Raw genomic sequence first — 15,981 nt, 5'->3', positions numbered from 1 at the left:
ACGAAACTGAAAAAAATGGATTGATTATATACAAAGTAAACATGGGATTAAGAAACTCCAGATAGCTTATGTTTAGCATCAGTAAGAACTCAAACTGTTTAAAATTTGGGTAACAGTAACAGCCTACACCCCAAAATACAATTCACTATGGAAATAGAAGCAAACAACCAACTTCCTTTTCTGGACATCCTAATCTACAAAAAACCCAATGGCTCCCTAGGACACACCATCTACCGGAAAAAAACACACACCAACCGCTACTTAAACACACAATCCCATCATCACCCTGCACAGATCAACTCTATAGCCAAGACTCTCATCCCCAGAACCAAACGCCAAGCCGACAAAGACCATCTGAAAACTGAATTACACACTCTCAGAAACATATTAATCTCCAACGGATTCAAAAGAAGAACAATTACCAACCTAATCCAAAGGGAGACTCCAACAAAAAAACCAAGACACAGAACAGGACAACGGCATCGCCCTCCTCCCTTACATCAAAGGCACCACAGATAAAATCAGCAAAATTCTCCACAAACACAATATCAAGACAGCCTTCAACGCTGACCAAAAAATAGCCAACATCTTAAGAAACCCCAAAGACAAGATCAAGCTAGAAAACCAAGGAGTCTATGAAATACCATGCAAAATCTGCCCTGCAACATACATAGGACAAAGAACAGGAGAATAAATGCACGCATCGCAGAACACAAGAACGCAGTAAGAAAAAAAGAAAAAACTTCCTCCCTTTTCCAGCACCTTAAAGCTGCAGGACATGAAATTAATTCTGAAGGAACCAAATTAATCTCCAAAACTGAACACTTTAACAAGAGAAAAATTATGGAAGCTATTGAAATAGAGAAACACCCCCACAACATGAATAAACGTGACGATGCCTCCTGCCTACCAGACATCTGGAAACCAGCCCTGGTAAACAAACGAGCCCCACCCACCACCCAGGCCGTTACAACACAAAACAACAATGGACACACAGCCAGCACCAATCTACCAATCATGATACAGCCACACAGCCAATCAATCCACTTACTGAAACAACGCCAGCACTCCAAAACACCCCGACCAAGATTTATAGAAAGATGGCAGCTCCAACCACGTTTTAAGCCAAAAACTCCAGCCTGAAGATGGTGAGTGATACCTCGCCGAAACATTGTCAAGACAATCTCAATCTTACACAGGAAAAGATCTGAATACAACAAGACCAGCATACCTACACCTGTGAAAATCTATGAAAACATATTTGTGTGTGCGTGTGTGTGTGTGTGTGTGTGTGTGTGTGTGTATGAAGCCTTAATGGACTTTTGGTGATCGGGACTGAAATGTTACGTTTTGAGGATTTTTTTATAGATAAGACACAGGATATGGGAATTAGCAGTTCTTTCTTGTATTTTAAGAAAACAAGGTAGAAGATGGATATTTATATTATAGAAATTTTAAGTAGCAATGACTGTACTTTTGCATTTATATCTATTATTTTATGTACGCAAAAAGCTATATAATGAGTGATAGGTTCAGCAAAGTTTAAAAATAGGAAAAAAACCTATCAACAAGATATACCCGTGGAAGTATTTAGTGCCCATTTATAATAAAAAACATTTATGATATTGAACCTTACCTGTCAAGGTAAGTTGTTCAAACTAGATGCTGCACCAAAAAGACCCAATATCTTGAATCTACTAACCTAGTATCTTCTGGTGTTAAAATATATGTAGGTGACAGCAAGTAGCAAAAAAGTAAAATATAGCAAGCAGCAGTCTTTCATTATGCTTAGAAACCATTTTGGATAGTATTATAGATGCTGACAACAAGTATAAATAGCTTTACCATAAGCTCCATTTTCTGTTTTTAAAGCAATTTAAAGGAATATAATACCTAGATAATCTGATTTTGACTATGCAAACTATTTCATTTTGCTTTCAAAATAGCTAAACAGCAAAACAGCTGCGAAAGCAATCTAAGAAGAAATTCCAAGAATTTTTCAAACCTGATAATCCAGATAGCAATGACATTGTCAATGCAGAACTGGAATGAGATGAATCTCAATTAGCCACTATCACAGGCTATTTCTCATCTGCACATTTTCTTCATAAAGTTCTTTATATTTGGACCCATATTTTGCAGCAAAAAGTCACAGATAAGTACTATTTGAAACATTTAATAGATCTATTGGTAATTGTTTTTCCAATAAGAATGAAATGTTTTTCACTTGCCAGAATTATCTCATATTAATTAAATAATTTTCAAATATGTACTATGTATAGTAGAAAAATCTGTAACACTTAATGCATAATAACATGACATCTTCAATAGCAAATGTCCAGAGAAAATTGAACAACTCTGCTGTTGTTTAAAACTGCCATGTGGATGACTAACCCTAACCCTTTACTTCATTCCCATATGGTCTGTTTTCTTGAAATCATTATCTTTCTTTTTTTTTCTTTTTAATTGGTTTTATTGCAATTTGTATCTTTTGATTGTTGTGAGCTGTTCAGAATTTCTGGAATTCAGGCAGAATATAAGTTTAATAATAAATATTGACTACAATAATCTAGAAATAATGTGGATAGTATACTTTCAAAAGTAATATTGTAATATATATTTGTAATTTGTATCATATCGTATTTGTAAATAGTGTATTTACAAAAGGTATGGAATAGCTTTCACTGATAAAGTGAAAGAACAATAGCATTTTATCTTTTTTCATTTAATTGCCCAAAATATGCTCTGGAGGATCTCTCTAACCCAAAAGCAATTTTTAGGTTGAATTTTTGTTGAAGATAATGAATCAAGTTCAATTCACAAGGTCCCACATAGTAGTATTACTATTTGGTGAAACTTATTCCAAGAATCTATTTTAGGTAAAGGAATATTAAAAGATAAATCGCAAAATGAATAATGAAGCTTTATTTAAATCAACATTCAGGAGAAATGAACATATGAAATGTTGTTTCACATAATCATTGTCACTTTTAGGGCCTGAAATAAAATATGACATACTGTGACATACTGAGCTGAATATAAAACTACGTAATGTGTAGTCTTTTGCTCACTTTCTCTTCATCCATATGTAGGAGCAAATGCCTCATAAGACACGTTTAGCTTGTTAACTCTGTTTTCAGTGTTATGCACAATTCAAATAAAAGTTGAGACCATCACTGTGGTCAATTTTCACAAAATCTTTTCACTGCCTCATACATATCTAATAAGAAAGAAAAATAGAATAAAATAAACTGATTCTACTGCACCTTACATTTGAGATGATTTTAAGAAAGCGGCTCATGTAATTCCTGCATGCAAAAATGCCACAAATCCTTTAGGATTATTTTTCAAATCAATAATCCAGAAAATTATGCTATTTAGTATAACATCAATGTTACTTCCTTGCAAATGAATTTTGAGGCAGTGAGAAAAATATAAGCCACAAATAATAAATTCAAAAACAAAAAAAATATCGGCAAACATAGGGCTAAAAATATTGGGGAGAAGGAAAACAGGAGCAACATTAAAAACTATTCATCCAACAGTCACTCAGAGAATTTTTTTATTTTATTATAAAAAGTAAATTAGTCCCTGCAGATTTTTACTTGGTTACTTGTTGCCATCTATAGGGGCAGTGCTCATCTACATTTCAAGTCCATTGAGTCAGTGCTGCCTGAAGAAATTTCCGCTGTCAAGAGGCCAGCATGACATCACAGAACACTTGTTATCTCCCCACCAAATTGATTCCTATTTATCTACTTGCATTTGCATGCTTTCAAATTGCTAAGTTGGCAGGAGTTGTGGCTAGAATGGCAACTCACCCTGTCATGTGGAGCTTGGGTCTTGAACCTGGGCTGCTGGCTTTCCAGCTGTAAAGCCTAGCAACCTAACCATTGAGTCAGCATTTAAAGAAGACCTGGGTAGATTGTTTTTAAGAGATATGTAATAAAGGTAAACATGGGTACCTCACACATTTCAAAAGGCAGAACAAACCAAGGGCAAGAATGCTTTGAAAAGTCGCTCAATGATGACCAAAAATGATGCTCTATGATTTAAAGGGCCTTCTCAATGGTCTCAGTATTGAAGACATCTATAACGGTGAAGGCATTTCATCAGGTATTTTGTTTCCCAAATTATATCTGTCCCTCCATGTTATAAGCAAGCCATACATGTGTTTCAGTAGCTAATTGGTATTCAATCTGTAGTGCTTCAACAGAAGTGTGTAACTGGGCACATGCACTGACTGTCACATTCTGAACTGCTGCCACTTCCAGATTAAGTGTTCTGCAGTAAGCCAAGTATGATGTTGCCATTACATGGATAATAGTAGGTATCTCCATCAGAAAATTCAGCTAGATTCCAAATTAGATTAATTGATTGATCAAAAGTCCCTGAATCTCCCTGTCATATTAATGCTTTATTATTACTAATTACTAATTTATAGCTGCAAGAAACTTGGATCTAATATGTTCAATAAGATGGTTGCATTATAATTCAACAGAATATATTTCAAGATACATTAAATAATAAACTTATAAAAAACTATATTAAATTACTTGCCCCTGGAAGAGCATCATTTCATTTAGTAAGTTAGCTTGCTAAAGACACGTAGGCAGCAAAAATTACTGCATATTTTTATTTTTATATGCACGTTTTTAAGAATTATAATTCCACAGGATCACCACAGTTCAGTGATTCGAAAAGTTTTATTTACTGGGAAATGAGTGTTCATATATTAGATGGCAGATTCCATAAGCTAAGTGACAGTTGTTTCCGTAGAAGACATTTTCCATGTCTTTTTATCTGCTTTTAATAAAGTACAGTTTCTCCTCATAGGTCTTATCTTTCTGATCTTTTTTTCCTGTTCTGTTGCCAAACTCTTTGTTCTTCAGCATCTGTTTGGTTCAGTTATAACTACTTTGAAGTTCTAATTTTAATTCAGAAAAGCCCAGTCAAAATTCTGTAATGAATTGAACCTAATTTTTAAAAATAGAAGCACAAACGTGAAAGCCTCAACAATTCTTTTGTAGTGCCATCTCATATACAGTAGTAGAAATTAGAATATCAGATATGTGAATAAGTAGAGATCAATGCTTTGTGGTCCTCGGCACAGCTGATATTCTAAAAGTATAACTGTTATTGATTTGTAACATGTAACTATTAATAACACAACAAATGAACAACAAATAACAAATCACCAAAGATGCTGGACAAGGACACTGCAGTTTCTTAGCAAGAGCTACACTTGAGTAGGTAATAACCCTATAGCTCAGTGGTCCCCAACCTTTTTATCGCTGCGGACCAGTCAGCCTTTGATAATTTTACCGTGGCCCGCTGAGCGCGTCGATGACCAGCGCTAGTAGCGTAGCCTTGCGCAGGCGCAGTTCAGTATGGCTAGCGTAGATAGCGTAGCACAAACTGCGCCTACGCAAGGCTACGCTACTAGCGCTGTCTACGCTAGCCCTACGTAGCTGCGCAGGCGCTCTTAGGTTTTTTTCAGGAATCGGCCAGCGCTGAAGCGCTGAAAAGGAATGAGAAGGGCGGCGCTGGACACAGGCGATCATGGCCCCCGGCCGCTGCGCGGCCCGGTGCCAGGTACTCCACGGCCCGGCACCGGTCCGCGGACCGGGGGTTGGGGATCACTGCTATAGCTGAAAGAAATGGTACATGCAACAAGTAACAGAACATGATACTTGCACTCAGTTACAGATTAAAAAACTCAGAACAGAACTATAGACAGCCTGTCAAACTGATCATCAAAGCATCAGAAGATCTCAGGTCTTCAGAAACAGAATGTGTTTTTTTAATACATTACAATGGCTAATTGATGAAATACTTGTAACATGTTACCTGTGTAAGGGCATTTGCATATCCATCATTTCTCCCCATTTTCCTCTTTACCTTTTCAAATCCTATGTTAGTTTAATGCTTCAGAGATCTCCATGAAGTGAGCTACTCCTTATGACAGCTTACGCTTTTCGTAAAATTTTAATTGGAAGGTGTGCTACCAAATTCTTCCTAGTTTTGGCTATCATAGACTAATAAGGCTACCTTTGTATAGTGCATATACTGTTTAACTCAGAATAACTCATTACACTGTGTTTGGGTTTCTAGTGGACTGACTCAGTCTTTGTGCAGTTCCATGATGGTATATCTGTTTGATATGTGAGCTGATTTTATATCCAGTTAAAGTGGGGTTATATGAGACATCCCCAAAACTAGTTTGAATGCTGTGACTCTACGAATCTTGTAAATGGATGGAATTTTAAATTTTTAAATATAAATTTCCCTATTTATGCTTGCTTTCTCCACACTAGCTGTACCACTAGATCTTTCAACAGGAAGGGAATCTTGAAGAAAACAAAACCACTGGTTTTTTTAGTGTTTCTTAAAGCATGGTCTGATGATTTTAGTGTTTGAAAATTATTTGCCAGCCTATATTGAAAAATAATGCAATAATAAAATCCCATCAAACGATCATGAGATGCACTATCAAAAGGAAATAACTCATTTTTAATTGTTAGCACAGTAAATATCTATGAATCAGTGCAAACAAAACCTCTATTGGGATCCTTCATAACTTTTAAAAGTGGGAAGGCATCTTGAAAGAAAAAAGTTTAACAACCATTGCCCTATAAGAAGAGTGTGATTATTTTGCAGACAGACAGATCATGAATGTAATGATAGCTTCAACACAATGTAAGAATGTATATGTACTTTCTCATTAGCTTGATGAGTGGGTTTGAGAACTTAATTTTTGTCACAGGAATAGCTCAGGAGACAGCAGTGCTTACCATTTTTTTCTTAAGAGTTAATATTGAGCAAATGTTAAAATAATTGTGGATCCTCAACTTTTTGAGTAAATATGGTGGCAGTGTTTCAGCCTATTTGCATCTACCTCAGACACTGTATTTGCTTTTCAATAAGACAGTTTTCTGTGAATGACCTTAATTTGCTTTAGCCATTGCAGTTGAGTTCATTTAAGCTGAAATGAACAAGTTTCAACTAGAGTTTAAAGAACAGAAAACTTTAAATGATATCAGAATTTATACTTAATTCTCAAATGATAGATTGAAGAATATGCTCAAAGAAAAAAGAAGCAAAGGTCAGAAAAAAGCCCCAAACTTTCATTTTAATTAGTAAAAATTAAATAGTTAATCTAATTACTCCCCATTTATTTAATCACGTTTATTTCACATTGAAACAATTTGATGACAACTTTGAGAAAGCTTAGAGTGGGCAGGGGTTTCAGGATCTGGAGAAGATCCTGGGATATTAGAATAGAATAATAGAGTTGGAAGGGACCTTGGAGATCTTCTAGTCCAACCCCCTGCTTAGGCAGGAAACCCTACACCACTTCAGACAAATGGTTATCCAATATTCTAATGTACACTTTTGGCTTTCTAACTTCCAGGTATTTGAAGAACTGTAATATGTTTAGTAGCATAATTTATCCTAAATGTTATACAATAGATAAAACTTTCATTCCAATAATTTCAAAGAAAAATATTTTAAATGAAGTTACATTTAGCTGAAAATCTCAGGCAAGAATAAATCGATATGCATCCATGGGTGAACTGGCATCTAAATTCTGTTTAAGATATCTTCAAAACTTTAACTTTCAACTTGCATGGAGCGAGGGATGCGGCTCACCCTTCTAAGTTATGTTATCTATCTATATACCATATTTTTTGAAGTATAAGACGCAACTTTTTCCTCTCAAAAAGAGGGTGAAAATCTGGGTGCATCTTATACACTGAATACAGCATTTTTGGCCTACTGAAACCCCACCCCCTTTGCAAAAATGGATATGCAGAGGGTTTGGGAGGCTTGCAAAATGCTCCTGGGAACTGGGGACAGCAAAAATGAGCAAAAAACAGGCTGGTTCTTGCTCATTTTTGCTCCACCACAGTCCCAGGAGCACTCTACCAGCCTCCCAAAGCTCCGCAAACGCCCCCCCCCTTTTTGTTGCAAAAACCGAGGCATGCAGAGGGTTTGGGAGGCCTCAGAGTGCTAATTTTTTTTTAAAAAAAAAGGTTACCTCCTCAAAATCATGATGCATATTATACTCCAGTGCGTCTTATAGTTCAAAAAATATCAGTGTAGCTCACTTATACAATGATAATCTCTTGTTTGACAATATCAGAGCCAAGGTGGCGCAGTGGTTAAATGCAGCACTGCAGGCTGACTGCTAGATCAGCAGTTCAGCGGTTCAAATCTCACCGGCTCAGGGTTGACTCAGCCTTCCATCCTTCCGAGGTGGGTAAAATGAGGACCCGGATTGTTGTTGGGGGCAATATGCTGACTCTGTAAACCGCTTAGAGAGGGCTGAAAGCCCTATGAAGCGGTATATAAGTCTACTGTTATTGCTATTATTGCTATCTAATTTACCCTGACTTATTCCTATGACAAGCCATGTGGCTATCTGATGTAACTCTGTACAACACAGACATTTGCTTATGTCACCAGTTGCCTCAGCAACTGGGATTCCTGATGACCTATTGTTGGGCTCCCTGTCTGACATGTTTGAGACTCTTTCCATAGAATTTTCTTGGTGACGTTTTTGTTGAAAAAACCATGTCTCGAAAGACATGGCCTGCTGGGTAATCTCTGTATTATCTGAAACAAACTGAAAATTTCTTTCAATTATTTAGGTCAGGAAGTTATAATATTAAAGCTTGCCAGAACACTAGCTCTTTTCTTTCCCAATTGAAGTCCATGGTTATGTGTGTGTGTGTGTGTGTGTGTGTGTGTGTGTGTAAAGCTAGCTGTTACAACACAATGTGCAAATTGTTGTCTGAATTCAGCTGCTTCCCTTGACATGAGGCAGTGTTAAATGGAAGTGATGTACAACAGATCAATTAAGTTGAAGACGTATTAGCAAGAGCATCATTACAGCAATGATGGTTACTACTGTGACTCCCACTTCTCACAACTGTCATTGTTCCAACATAAGTACACTGAAGCAGTTCATAAAAAGAAAGAATGGAAGTGCCACCAAGATACATATATTAGTATTCTGTTTTCTCCAGTCTTTAATTTTCCATCTTGACAGATGCATTCTGAAAATAAATGTAGCCATTTATGGAGAAAATAATCTATCTACTATAGATCTTTTACTGCTATTAACAAAATTAATAAATCAGTAACTATTTGTTATTAGGAAATTCACCAACTATATTACATGGTCCATGGGCTACTTAATATCTATCTTCCCAAGGAAAAAATAAAAACAACCTAGAAGAAATATAATAATAAATAATAAATCAAGCAGCTGATGACAGATTAATGGAATAAATAAATAAATAAATAAATAGAGCAAGTATGCCTTGAATAAAACCCAGGGCTTCTATATAATTAGAGAAGAATCATTTATAACAATTATGATTTGATTTCCATCAATGTGAATTTGAGATAATATATGGTGAAACTGTGGTTAAACTTTGGCTTTTAACAAAGAAAAGTTCTTTGCATCAAACTACTTCTAATACAAAATAAAAGTCAGAATAATTTGCAAACATCTTTATATACATATATTTGAAGATTCACAGTTCAAGTTGGAAACCTTGTCAGACATCATTATTCTTGTGAAACTCAATGAAATTGTGAGGAGAAGATCAGGACAATGGGGATTGCTATAGTTGTATACCTTGTATTCCAAGATTGAATTCCAGGAGCAGGGAAAAGAGGGAACCTTAACTGAAATCCTGTCTGACAAGAAGATTGACTGATTTTCTGGTTTCACATAGATCTTGGATGGACAGATTGCATAGTGATCCATTTGCTGAGTTTGAGGAAGTCTATCCTAACTACCTGGCTTATCAGAATCTTCCTAATATCTATCTCTTCCCACTTACGACTATAAACAGGTTGCTTGTATCTTTCAATTTATATTGTTTTATTTGTTTACTAGTACGATTTGATAGCTTATTAGCAACCTTGACTATCACTAAGTGTTGCATCTTTTTATTCTTGATGAACGTATTTTATTCTCCTTATGTACACTGAGAGCATATGCACCAAAGGTGTGTCCAATCACACTTGGCCAATAAAGAATTCTATTCTATTCTGTTCTGTTCCATTCCATTCCATTCTATTCTAAGGGTTTGCTTGTAGAGATAATGCCCTGATTATTCCCCTGGCTTTTGAAGAGGTGTCTGGAAGGAACACGAGAGGCTCTTGCCCCAAAAACTTTATTGGTGAAGTGCTGAGCTTACTTACTATCTTTTCTTAGTAACTGGTGGGCTACTAAGAATTAGACTCATAGGATGCTGCATTAGCAGTGCAAAACTGCAAGGTCTGTATCCCCTAAAATAGCAGATAAAGGAAGGTATGGAAGCAAATACTTTTCCTGTGCTGAGTTCAAGATAATGGCCAGTGAGGCTCAGGCAGACCAGGGAGTGAATGCAAGCTTCCTCCCTTATTTTCCAGGATCATCAAGCTGCATCCAGTTCTATTCTATCCTGAAATACTTTTTAAATCCATTATTCAGCAATTATGATGGTATCTGGGCATGCTATGTAATCAGCCCATTATTTTACAGAATATATCAAGAACCATAGATAGTAAAAAACAAAATGAATAAATAAATAATAAAGTAGATTCATAGACCTGCTCTTTGTACATTATGACAGCAAAATTATATTAATATAGTTTGGCCACAGGAACTGTCATTTAAATAAGCCTAATTATTTCCAACTATTTTCTTAGTATATCTTACTAATGAAAATGAAATCTAATCCCAACACTTCCTGATTTCACCTCTAGTGTCAATCTTCTCTATTATATCTTGTCGTTCTCAACTGCCCATGAGATGAAAATGCAAATATGATATTCATAAAATGGCTACAGAATCATTTCAATTTCTTTCCTAACTTCAAAACAAACTTCCAGCCAAAACCTAAAATAGTTAATCCCGGTAGAAAAAGTAATTTAAAGTCTATGATGTACAGATAATGTTTTCAAAAGAATATGTAATATCAATATGTGGAGAGATTTAGCATCAACAAAATTTCAAGCAGGGCAGTAGAAAAACTGGCTTGGGTAAAGCATGCATGTGCAACTGATTTAGTTTGATAAAGTACTTGGAAGGAATCTAAAAATATACATATTTTGTAATTAACAAAATTAGAGTGATTTAGAAAAAAGTAAACTCATTAATGACGTTCCTCAGCTCTTTGGGGACCCAAAGTTTAATTTAACAAGACAGAATGACTTCAATGGAATTGCTGTTTGATGAGGCTTCTTACCGTTGCAGCCAACCACATGATTTCTACATTCTTTCTTTTTTTAGTTTGAATATTTTGATGAAGATTTTCTAGTAATCCTTTTAAATCATTCTGGTCCTGAAAATGTGGTAGGCCTGAAAAGGAGAAGGAAGCAGTGATCATATTTCCCATTCATTAAAAAAGTAGCTACGCAATCCTTTCAAATGCATTATTTTCAAACAAAGGTATATCACTATTGATATATTGACTGACCCATAACTATGTTCATTAATATAGATACTACTATTTATGAGTTTCTTCTGAACTGCAAAGCACCCAGTGTTTGTGATTTGAATAAAAACTGGAAGCATTCCACAATAGAATTTATTTCTGTTTCCTCTCTAATCATTCCGAGTGCTGTTTTTCTGTAACTGCAGCAAAGATGAATAAAAAACATTGCACCCTTGATGGGCAGGAGAAAGGGAGACATGAGGAATTAAGAAAAAATAATAATAATAATAACAAAGATCTTAATTCAAATCACTGTCAAATGTAGGCTCTTTATAATAGTTTTATTACTACTGAGTTTTGTGGACATGGAGCTTTAATCAGAGAAATTATCTAAAAACTATAGAACACACCGGCTATTCATTTCTAGAACACAGTAGCCCATGTTATAGCGATGATGACAATTCTTTTGATTGGGTTAGTTCAACCCTATCACAATATCTGAGACTTTCCTTCAAATAGTTGTAAGCCACTGTGTCTTACACTGTGGCCTTTCAGCTCCAGCGGTCCTTGGAGGAAGCTAGCTATCTTGACCCATTCCAGTCCGGCTTCAGGCCTGGCTGCAGCACAGAAACCGCTTTGGTCGCATTGACCGATGACCTCTGGAGAGCCAGGGACGGAGGCTTCGCCTCCATCCTGGTTCTCCTTGACCTCTCAGCGGCTTTCGATACCATTGACCATGGTATCCTTCTGCGACGACTGCGGGAGGTGGGGGTGGGAGGCACTGTTTTGCAGTGGTTCTCCTCTTACCTCTCGGACAGGTCGCAGTCGGTGTTAGTTGGAGGGCAGAGATCGACCCCTAGGCCCCTAACATATGGGGTGCCGCAGGGTTCGGTCTTGTCCCCCCTACTTTTCAACATCTACATGAAACCGCTGGGCGAGATCATTCGGCGGCACGGGATAAAATACCACCAGTATGCGGACGATACTCAGTTGTATCTGTCCGCCCCATGCCAACTCAATGAAGCGGTGGACGTGATGAACCAGGGACTTGAAGCTGTTAGGGACTGGATGAGGGCTAACAAACTCGTGCTCAACCCAGACAAGACCGAGTGGCTGTTGTGTTTCCCTCCCACCAATCCGGCAAGTATTCCACCTCTCAGGCTGGGGGGTCAAACATTATACCCCTCAGACAGGGTCCGCAACTTGGGAGTCTTCCTGGACCCACAGCTGACTTTTGAACATCATTTGTCAGCTGTGACCAGTGGGGCATTTGCCCAGGTTCGCCTGGTGCACCAGTTGCGCCCCTACCTGAACCGGGAGGCTCTCACAACAGTCACTCGTGCCCTTGTGACCTCTAGGCTGGAGTACTGCAATGTGCTCTACATGGGGAAGCCCTTGAAGAGTATTCGGCGACTTCAGCTAGTCCAGAATGCGGCCGCGCGAGCGATTGTGGGTGCACCTCGCTTCACCCACATAACACTTATCCTCCGCGAGCTGCACTGGCTACCTGTCAATCTCCGGGTGCGCTTCAAGGTGCTACTTGTCACCCATAAAGCCCTACATGGTAGTGGATCTGGGTACTTGAGAGACCGCCTACTGCCAATTACCTCCACGCGACCTATTAGATCTCATCGATTAGGCCTCCTCCGAGTTCCATCTGCCGGTCAATGCCGACTGGCAACTACGCGGAGGAGAGCCTTCTCGGTGGTAGCTCCGACCCTATGGAACGATCTCCCTGTGGAGATTCGTACCCTCACCACCCTCCAGACCTTCCGCACAGCCCTCAGAATCTGGCTATCCCGTCAGGCTTGGGGCTAAGACTGTAACCCGCCCGAATGGTATGAATGTTGTGTTTTTTAATTATGTATTGTCTTATATGTTAAAAAGTTTGTCTCCCCCTCCCTCTTGGATTGTGAGCCGCCCTGAGTCCCCCCAGGGAAAAGGGCGGCATATAAATAAACTTCTATCTATCATCTATCTATCTATCTATCTATCTATCTGTCTGTCTGTCTGTCTGTCTGTCTGTCTGTCTGTCTGTCTGTCTGTCTGTCTATCTATCCATCTATCTCTTGTCTTTTGTTATCTTTCCTTCTATTTTTCTACGTTTGCTTTTGTTTTGTAAGAGGAAAAAAAGGAAAATTTATCTGTCCTTCCATATTTGGCGAAACTCTAAAAAGATAACTATATTGATATCTTGCCTCTTTTGAGTTCTTACCAAATGTGGGGCAAGGTAGGGTTTAAACAGATGAAGGTTTGAATTTCTATTTTATAAATTTAGGTTTTAAATGTAAGAACAAAAACAAAAAGTAATCATATAACATTTGCCTTCTTAAGAAATCACACAGAAGTAGTATTTGCATGTTGACATTTTAGAAAATATATTAAAATTCAAAGCTGCAGGTTGTTTGGAAATCTAGGGACTGGTGTGGCTGGGATAAATATTGAATTAACATATTATTAACATCTAGTTCTAACCTACTGCAGTTATTTTTCTAGCTGTAATCAGAAAAAGTGCTTGATGTCTCAAATATTTTTGATTTTTCTAATTACAAAGATGAGTGTTTTAACGTGCAAAAAATGAGCAGCATTAGAACATTTTTTGATCATCTGTCATAGTTAAACACAGGTTTAACCTCATTAGCATTAATTCCAGTAGCTCCAAGAGACTCAGCAAATAAAATCCCATAAATAACATTGTTATCAGCCAGAAAAGACAGGCTTGCATCTGTTCTGGAAATGCACTAAAATATTGATTAAAATCTATTATATCCTAGGGAGAAAGCAATTTTAAATAACAATAGTCTTCATGAAAATCCAGGGGGGGGGGGAAATGCTGCCGTGAACTAAAGATCACCTGAAATAAATAAATCCTTGTTGAATAGCAACAGTGATTTTAAGTCCCTCTTTTGCGGTCGTCTTATATTTTGATGGGAGGTATAATCAGGACTTAACCTGAACTAGGGATTTTCCAGGGTACAATGCGCAAATGCTTTTTCATTACAAGGACAAAGAAATAATAAGCAGCCCAAAAGTCAGTCTACAAAAATAGGAAATTCTATTTTCCTCTATTTGCAGCATTTGGTCATAAAATAAAACGCATAGTAGAAAGAGAAGAAAAGGAAATTTTGGGGCAAGGAACTGAATATTAACATGGAAACAGTTTAATACATGGAATACCTACATCAAATTACATTTGATGTTCTTGTACAATAAGTTTAAACATTTTTATATTAGATGTGATTCCACTCCAATTTTCCACACAGAATGCGGAGATAGGACTTTTAATTCTTCACTTACAAGCCACAGTTCTTATGAGTAAAATTTACTCTCATGAGATATTCAGCATACTTTGTTTCAAAGTGGCAAGGGGAGGAAGAGAAAGAAGTAACATTGGTTACATCCAGAAACCTTCCCTGAATGTGCAAATAGGGAGAGCAATCAGGGGAACTTAACATGGAGTTTGGTAGAAGGAATATGGGCATCCATTCCAATTACCCCTGAACAGAATGAAGACAGAAGGAACCCTTGTGGTGATGCAATACTTGAAGAGAATCTAAACAAACATTCCTGTGGTTCTACCAGAATAGAAGGCAAAATAACATAAATAGAGAGGTTCTATTCTTGCACATACCAGGGAAGGTGAAAAGTTCCTGTACAGAATAAGAGAAGCAGAGAGAGAATTGAAAGCTGGAGTAGTTACTGGGGGAAAGTAAGGGAAGTATGTTACCCAGTAAATCAAGAGAAATAGATGGTTTTCAGTGATGGAGTTCAAAGCCTTGTATCAGCTTCTTGCTCTTGAGGACACCCCATACCTAGCTTGATAAGTCTCATCAACCTAGTTTATCAGAACAAGGTGGAAAACACTTCAACCATGGAGTTGAAGAAAAACAAGTTTGAGAAAAGAGAAATGCTGTTGCAATGATGGGGGAATTCCCTGTGAAATGAACTGAAACTGCATTAAGACTATGCAGATTAATGTGACGTCATGGGAGGTGTGTTATCTTCCAGGTCCTTTATCCTGATTATGACAGACAAGTTGCTGTGTTTCCTTAATCAACAATATCTATTTCTTCCTAATAATTCATGTGATGATGGATGACAATGCCAATAGATACCATAAACAGATCTGCCTAAATTATGAAGCCTGGGCAGGAAAGTGCTTCTGTTAATCCTTTTAATAGAGGATCAAGGCATGAGAAAAAAGAACAAGATCTTGTACTTGAGTGCCTTTTCTGGATTTATATTTTTCATACATACCTACATGAAAAAACTCTGGCAAAAGGTGGCCTACATCTCACAAAGCCTGGGAAGGATATATCTGGAAGAATGTTGGCTAGAGAATGATAGGTGTCAAAGGCTCAGAATTGAACATAATGCCAAAAAATGGGTTGAACAATACATAAGATAAGCATGAAAAAAAAACAGACTTAGAGATTGGTAGAAAACTACAATGGCAAGCTAGTAGAGTTAGTACTTACAGTATAAGGAATTTCTACACAAATGCCAAGAAGAAGCAACGGTTGAAGAAGTAAAAGTAACTGGA

General features: G+C 37.3%; 1 protein-coding gene across 1 annotated transcript in view; it reads right to left on the bottom strand.

The window, feature by feature from the left end:
• The window catches only part of INPP4B (inositol polyphosphate-4-phosphatase type II B), a 235,260-nt gene that overhangs the window by 23,362 nt on the left and 195,917 nt on the right, over window positions 1-15,981 (bottom strand). Inside the window, 1 exon segment of the mRNA XM_032223560.1 lies at window positions 11,250-11,362. Within this exon segment, the coding sequence (XP_032079451.1) occupies window positions 11,250-11,362 (113 nt within the window).

This window comes from Thamnophis elegans, chromosome 9, assembly GCF_009769535.1.
Source record: "Thamnophis elegans isolate rThaEle1 chromosome 9, rThaEle1.pri, whole genome shotgun sequence".
In the NCBI taxonomy this organism is placed as follows: domain Eukaryota; kingdom Metazoa; phylum Chordata; class Lepidosauria; order Squamata; family Colubridae; genus Thamnophis; species Thamnophis elegans.
The sequence above is the reverse complement of the archived record's forward strand: the minus strand, read 5'-3'. Positions and strand labels throughout refer to the sequence as shown.